We start from the raw sequence: 7622 nt of genomic DNA, 5'->3' as shown, positions 1-7622 counted from the left end.
AATAGCTCGAACATTCGCTCCAACAGCCTAGGCGCCTGACTAATTGCTCGGACATCTTCTTCAATAGCTTGACTCCTAGTCAGATAGGTCGAAAGCCTCTTCCTAACAATTAGCGGCATGTTGATCAGCTTGGACAATCTTAGGATGATGTTGCTCAGAGGATGCAAGGTGCTCGGGGACTAGCTGTGGGGTTATGACCTCCAATACCCATAGGGCTGTACATGGGCTGAGCCACCAGGGGAGGCCTAGCCCACAAGGCTGTGCATCGGTCACGCTACTTGTAGAGGCCCAGCTTACAGGACGCCACCGCATGAAGCACGACATAGGTCGGCTTGCCTTGCAAGACTGCGTGAAGATTCTCGGTGATCTAGGAAACCCGCTTGGATATGCTAGATCTTGTAATATCTATAACTTTCTATCTTGTAAATCGATCAGGATAGAAACAACCGATCAGTAACCCTACTCCCCGGGCTATATAAGGCGGTAGGGACCCCCCTCATTTTTCATCTGATCATACTCAATACAACCCACCGAAAGACATAGGACGTAGGGTATTACGCCAAGTCGGTGGCTTGAACCTGTCTAATTATTGTCTCTTGCGTTCTGTGTCACCGTCCGGTTCCCTCACGCACACCTCTATCGATTCATCTACTACCGTGGGCATACCCCTCGATAGACTGCCGACCATATTTTGTTGACAATGACCTCTCTCTCCTCCTTCCACTGCATGCTACGCAACACCGCGTGACCTCTCCTATATCCTGACCCCTGGAAGGGACGAGGAGGGATCGAGAGCCATCAGAAACGCTAGCCCTGCACCATGCTGCGTGGACAAGATAGCACTGCTAGATGGTGACGACCGGTACGGTAACCCACCGTCCAAAAATGGCCCTACGAGACCGGTGTACGGTCCCACCCACTATGGGATGGGGCACATGACCGCGACCTTGACTTTCAAGGCCAACCAAGCTAACAAGAACCTCGACCCCGTAGCTCAGGATCGAGGCCACCAGCTCCACGACTAGCAAGGTGACCAATGACCCAGTGATGGCTACCAACTCCCTCACTGTCGGCACGATGCCCCCAGGAGACCAGGAGACAATGACGAAGGCCACGGCAAGCTCACGTCGCACAGGACAACCGGTGAACCACCACCATGCAAACAGTGCCGTCACGACCGGCACTGTAGCATCATGCCACGCCATGCTGCGATGTGGGCACAAAACCATGACAACAACCATACAGGGACGTACACTGACGCCAAGACAAGGCGGTCTGCCTTGCAAGCCAAGTTTACTAGTTTTCCCTCCCTCGGGCTCACGACCACTCAGTCAGGAGAACCCATCTCCATCTGTAATCTGGCCCCCAGACTCTTTATAAGGGCTGCCAGGGCTCCCATCCAAGGGGACGGACTCTCAAAAACTTCATTCGGGTAGTCTCTCACCTCACTTCTCCTATCTCATTCCCACTTCTTACACCCCCCTTCAGAGCATCCAATCGAGGAACACATACTCGATCTTCTCTAAGACTGGACGTAGGGCTGTGGCCCGAACTAGTATAATTTCTTGTGTCTTTGGATGCTACCATCGTCTTCCTAGAGCAGTGCGACACACGTATAAATTCACTTGCCAGGTGACAAAACACCAACAATATCCATCACAAAAAGAATCTTGTTTTTTAAGGAGTTCACATCTGCAGTGGAGCATGCATGTAGTGTTGAGCATGCGAACGAGGGAGTGTGCAGTGAACAATATAGAGGTTAAGATGCAACATCACCACAACATGCTTGGTTGACAACATCATCAACTGAACCAAACTGAATTTTCTAGGTATAAGTATCTCGCACGAATCTGCATCTACCACTTTAGAAGCTATAAAGATTAAGATAGGGTGATCCCTTACCACCTCTATTGTTCAATTTAGTCGGTGATGCCATATATGTTATGTTGTCTAGTGCACAAAGGAATGGGCACTTAACAGGTCTGGTCCCACACTTGATTCCTAAAGGTATTACACATCTTCAATACGCTGATGATACAATTTTTTTTGGAACTAACAGACAATGACATTAGAGTGATAAAAACAATTTTGATGTGTTACAAAACAATGTTAGGTATGAAGATGAACTATGAAAAAAGTGAAGTGTTTGTGATGGGAGTGGAAGTTGAGGAGCGAACTAGAGTGGCGAACCTAAACAGCAAAACTGCCCCAATTACCTATCAAATACTTGGGGCTCCCAATGAGCAATGTTAAACTTACCAAGGCCCAATTAAGTTGTGTAAATGAGAAAATCTTTAAAAGGTTGGGAACCTGGAAATGCGACACTTTATATTCAAGAGGGAAGATGATACTAATTGAATCATACCCCTCTAGTGTGTCGATGTATGCAATGGGTGTGTATCAATTGTATGAAGGGGACCATATCAACCGTTAGATTCAGCTAGATCTCAGTTCTTTTGGCAAGGCTATGGGAAAAAAGGAAGTACCATATGGTTAAGTGGGATGCGTTGGATAAACCAAAGGATTTTGGAGGACTAGTTTCATAGACGTGAGGAATATGAATATTTGTCTTCTCTGCAAATGGATTGATAGATTGGAAAGAGGAGAGAATAGCTATGCATGCAATCATCAGAGGAATAAATACCTAGGAAATAAGAGCATCTTCCAAGTCAAGTCTAGAAGCGGATCACAGTTTTGGCATGGTATCCCGGATTGTAGAGAGAGTTGTAATAGAGGTAAATGATGCTAGTGACAAGTGGTAAACAAACCAAATTATGGGAGGACAGTTGGTTAGGTGAATGCGCACTCATAATTATCTTTCATGAGCTTTATGACATCTGCTCCAAACTTGACTTGAGTGTGGAGAAGGTTTTAGAGGGAGGAAAGGTTAATCTAACCTTTAGAAGATTCTTTAGACAAACCAGATGTTGTTTTACTGGAGGAGCTAGGTCCTGTTTGGATCCCATGAGTTGAAACCAATATCTAGAAAGTGCTTCCCATTTCATTATTCCTGGGAACCAAACATGGCCTTAGGGAGATTGGCAGGAGTTCAATTGCTTCATGCAAGAGGCTCAGTGAGATGGGGATTAGAGAAGTCTGGAAGGTATTCAACGAAATCATTGTATAGAGAATTGAGCTTTGGAGGGGTCACTAATGTATAGATGACGGAAATTTGGAAAAGCAGAGCGCCTCTTAACGTCAAGATCTTTCTCTAGATGGTGGCTCATGATAGGATTCAATCAGCATGCCAACTTAAGAAGAAAGAATGGAAAGGAGGGATTCATATATTGCAAGCTATGTGGAAAAGAGGAAACTACAAACAATATTCTTTTCACCTGCCCTATTGCAGTTTTTGCCTTGACGTTTCTTGTGACTGTTTTTTAACTGTGTTTCCATTGTCTGGTCTGATTTTTTTTTCTATTTTTGTATAATAAGAAAATGCTTATCAGCAAAATTACTCTATTTTGCTGTGCAGGTATGATATGGGCGCTCTGGAAGACGAGGAACGATGTGACCTTCGGGGATATAAGCTGCTCAAGGACCCAAGGGAGGCGATTTTCAGAGCAAGAAGATGATCAATCGATGGAAGGTGGTGTTGAAGGATAAGGAAGCCAGAGTGGTGGAGGAGATCCTAATGCGGGTTGTCGATGAGCTGAACGAAATCTAAATGCTCTCGGGATGGTGTAGTTTGTTGAGGAGCTGAAGTTTTAATTGGTTTTATCTTATCTTAGTTCGGCCATTTTTGTTTGCCCTGGCCTCTCTGGATGTTTTTTTTTGTTGAGTTACATGTCTGGTGAGTAGAGGACTAGAGGTTGAAGTTGATGTTTCCAGCAGTTTAGCTGCCTTTGATCTTTCGTTATTGTCAAATCGGTATACCCAGTCATCATAGACTCATATAAGCTTTCAATATAAACTGGGCCGTAATGGCCTTTGGTCTAAAAAAAAATCCACACATCTACCAGAATAATAATCAGAAATATATTTGATCGTTGGTTATTAATCCCCTGATCATGACTTGATGATGCATACATAGCCCCGTGATTTGGTCACACACTGACACTGTATGCATCGTACCTACTTGTACACACTTTGGAATTTGGACGGTAGGCGGGAGAGCACATGTATGTATAACACTTTGCCTCCTCCGTTTCCAAGATACACACAATGGCAACATGGAACTGAAACTCGCCGAACCCATTGCAAAAAGAATTTGCAATAATCACACAATACTCTACCCCAAATAAATAAGCGTAGTAGCACCACCTTATATGCGATATGATTATGCCAGGGACTGATTGGTTAAGTGAACTGGACGTAGGAGCGGTAGTCGGTGTTGGGCCTCCAGCTTGCCGGGATGACATTGTTCGCCACCAGCGTCCTGCCGTTCTCGCTGCGGATGCGCATGGAGAAGGGGCCCCTGAGCGGGCGGTAGGAGTCGAGCCGCCAGATGGATCCCCAGGAGCGGCGCATGGGCATCCAGTAGCCCGAGTTGGCCTCCATCGCGTCCATCTGCACCACGGTGCCGGCCTTGTTGGCGTACTCCACCAGCACCGCCAGGTAGTTGGGGTTGGAGCCCACCTCCACGTGGAAGTTGACGGTGAGCCCCCGGTTGTTGCAGGCCACCCTCCTGAACTGGATGTCGATGATGCCCGCGTGCCGGAGCTTGTCGTTCAGCCCGGCACTACCGGAATCCTCAAATTTGCCGAGTGTTTTTATGTTTGCCGAGTGTATTCCTTCGGGCACTCGGCAAACAAGTTTTTTGCCGAGTGCCACGCTAAAAACACTCGGCAAAAAAAAAAACTCGGCAAATAGAGTGTTTTACCGAGTGTCAAAACAAAAACACTCGGCGAAGAGGTCGTTTGCCGAGTGTTAAAAAAATAAACTCGGCAAATAGAAATAAAATCTTTTTTCTAAAAAAAGGAAAAGAAAAAAAAATTAAAAAAAACTTTGCCGAGTGCTCAGATCTAAAACACTCGGCAAAAAAAAGTAGAAGAAGAAAAAAATTAAAAAAAAACTTTGCCGAGTGCCCCCATCTGAAACACTCGGCAAACAACAAAAATATCTGCTTAACCCCGCGTCCAGCACTCCCGTCCCCACCCCTTCGGTGCTGCGTTGTGGGCAAGGGATGGAATGGTTGGGCCTGGATGTCAGCCGCAGTGAAGAAGCACAAAAGGTGCTGCGCTGTGGGCAAGGGATGGAACCGTGTGATGCGTCCAGGTCAGCGATCCGCGTGATGGATCAAGTATCCAACGGTTGCTTGCAGTGAAGAAGCACAAAAGGTGCTGGCGTGCTGCGCTGATATTTTCCATTGCGCGGGAGACGAGGCAGGTGCAGAGCCCGCGCGCGCGTTCACAGACGGCGGCGCGGTCTTCCAGGGAGCAGCGGGATGTGGGATAGCGGCTGCGGCTCCTGTGGAGGGCGCGGTGGAGCTGCCTCTCACCCTCGCGGCGCTCCGGTCCTGCTCAGCACGGCCGCCTCGACGGAGGCCGCTGCCGGAGGGGAAGGCGCGGGCTCTGCCAGCCGCGGCTCCGCCGGCCACGGGAGCAAGGGCAGCCGTGGGAGCGAGCTCCGCCAGGCGCGGCTCCGCGGGCCGTGGGAGCGAGCTCCGCGCGGCTTGGGGCCAGAGCCGCCGATGCCTCCGCGTCGTCGAGGAAGCAAGGGCCAGGCGCCGTGGCCGCTGGCAGCTTGGGGCCATGGCTTGCGCCTCCGTCGGCTGCTTCGTCGCCTCGTCCCTCAACAGCTAGTCGTGCCTCCCCAGCGCTTGCGCATCCGTCGTTGCTTCGTCGCCTCCTGCCCCTCAGCAGCAAGCAGTTGAGCCTCCCAGCACTGTAGAGATGGATTGCAATTTGCAAGTGTAAATTTCTAGTATGGTGTGCTTCAAACTACTGAATGCTTATTGGTTTGCATCCACAGGGGCTGATTTCCTTGCTGTCCGGATAATTTTTTTTTCTTTGGAAAATAGGTTTGCCGAGTGTATTTTGAAAAACACTCGGCAAATCAATTTTTATTTGCCGAGTGTCAAATTTGACACTCGGCAAACCATTTGCCGAGTGTGCGATAAAAAACACTCGGCAAATAGCTGTTTGCCGACAAATCAATGCCGTGTGCTGTATGCCGAGTGTTACACTCGGCAAAGCGTTTGCCGAGTGTTTTTGGGCCTTTGCCGAGTGCCCCTGGCACTCGGCAAAACTACTGTATCCCGTAGTGCGGGCTTCGCCATGGACCCGAACGCCGTGCCGCTGAGGTCGAAGTGGTACCTGGCCACCGGGTAGTAGTTCATGTCCGTGATCATCACCGTCTTCACCTCGCCGGAGCAGGCAGGGTTATTCTTAGCGGTGCACCTGATCTGTATTATTAGTTTAATATATAAGTAAGAGAACGTGAAAAGATGCTTCCGTTTGACCTCACCAATTTTTCAATTCATACGTACCAAATTTTAAAAATGTCGCTATTAACTTCGATTCGAGGGAAAAAGATATGGAGTACACTCTGCTAGCTAGTACATTTGACCGATCGATTTGAATTAAATGAACCGGACAAGTGGACGGGTAATATAAACAGCAAGTTGAATGGATACCTGGTAGCATGCGCCGCAGCCCTGCCCGTCCTGGAACAGGGGCTGGTTGCCGCACGACGTCATGGACATGAACGGGTACTGGTTGGTGTTCTTGAACCCGCACGCGCCACCTGGAGAACACCGATCGGTGCAAGCACAACGACACAATGTCAGCCACCGAGCCACGGCATTGGCAAAACCGAAATGTCAGCACGACAGCATTGGCGAGCGCGTACGGTACGTAGGCGCGGCGCACACCGACGATGCATGGCGCACGTCGTATTGCTAACTGCACCCTCCATCCAAAAAAGAACGTCGTTTTTAACTTTTAGATCTCTATTTTTGACCATATGTTTTATTCAAATTTTTTATATAAATATCATCTATTTTATTATGATTTATTTTATTATTAGAGATACTTTAATAATACTTTATTTATTTTATAATTTATATTAATTTTTAAATAAGATAAACGGTGTCTAAAAGCAAAAAAAAAAAAACATCGCTCTTTATAGGAAGGAGGGAGTAGGCAGTAAGCACCCACTGAAACTACTACGTACCATTGTCGTCGGGGCCGGCGCCGTTGGGCGCGCCGTACCAGGTGGCCTTAGCCGCCTGCCAGCCGCCGCCGCGGAGTTGGCGGACGGCGGAGGTGTGGTTGTTCACCACTGGTAGTGCGCTTGCGCCAGAATGCGTGACAACAAGCGCGGCGAGGAGCGCAACAAGTGCAGCTGCCCCGGCGGCGGCCATTATCTCAGCTCGAGTATGTGCGTTTGGCTGCTTGTGTTTTGATGGTCGAAAGGGACGAGATCGCCTGTGTACTTATAGGTGGGCAAGCATGCAAAGAGAGTAGTATGAGCAGCTAGTTCGCGGCAACAATAGTCGTCGCGCCACATCGGACGTGCCGTATTTAGAGGTACACGATCACATGGCCACGGTACCGAGCTAATCATGGTGGAATGGAGTACTCGGTCCGCGAACCAGTCAGCCATTACAAAAAAACACATCTTGGAGTAGTAGTAGCACATGCAGGTTAGGGATAGTACGCGCGTTCAGTTCGTCCCGT

The 7622-nt window shown here is 48.5% G+C and overlaps 2 protein-coding genes across 2 annotated transcripts; both read right to left on the bottom strand.

Moving 5' to 3' along the window:
- Nucleotides 1–4042: 4042 nt before the first annotated feature.
- LOC136536876 (expansin-B6-like) lies at nt 4043–5309 on the bottom strand. Its single transcript, XM_066529026.1, has 2 exons — nt 5275–5309; nt 4043–4681 (listed from the first exon to the last, which is right to left on the bottom strand). Exons 1-2 carry the CDS (start codon nt 5307–5309, stop codon nt 4300–4302), a joined length of 417 nt encoding a protein of 138 aa, XP_066385123.1. The 3' UTR covers nt 4043–4299.
- A 153-nt stretch (nt 5310–5462) lies between these two features.
- LOC136536875 (uncharacterized) lies at nt 5463–7325 on the bottom strand. Its single transcript, XM_066529025.1, has 4 exons — nt 7117–7325; nt 6578–6687; nt 6258–6346; nt 5463–5826 (listed from the first exon to the last, which is right to left on the bottom strand). The coding sequence occupies exons 1-4, from the start codon at nt 7304–7306 to the stop codon at nt 5463–5465; spliced, it is 753 nt and encodes a 250-aa protein (XP_066385122.1). The 5' UTR covers nt 7307–7325.
- Nucleotides 7326–7622: the final 297 nt, after the last annotated feature.

Source organism: Miscanthus floridulus, chromosome 2 (assembly GCF_019320115.1).
Source record: "Miscanthus floridulus cultivar M001 chromosome 2, ASM1932011v1, whole genome shotgun sequence".
NCBI classification, from domain to species: Eukaryota; Viridiplantae; Streptophyta; class Magnoliopsida; order Poales; family Poaceae; genus Miscanthus; species Miscanthus floridulus.
The sequence above is the reverse complement of the archived record's forward strand: the minus strand, read 5'-3'. Positions and strand labels throughout refer to the sequence as shown.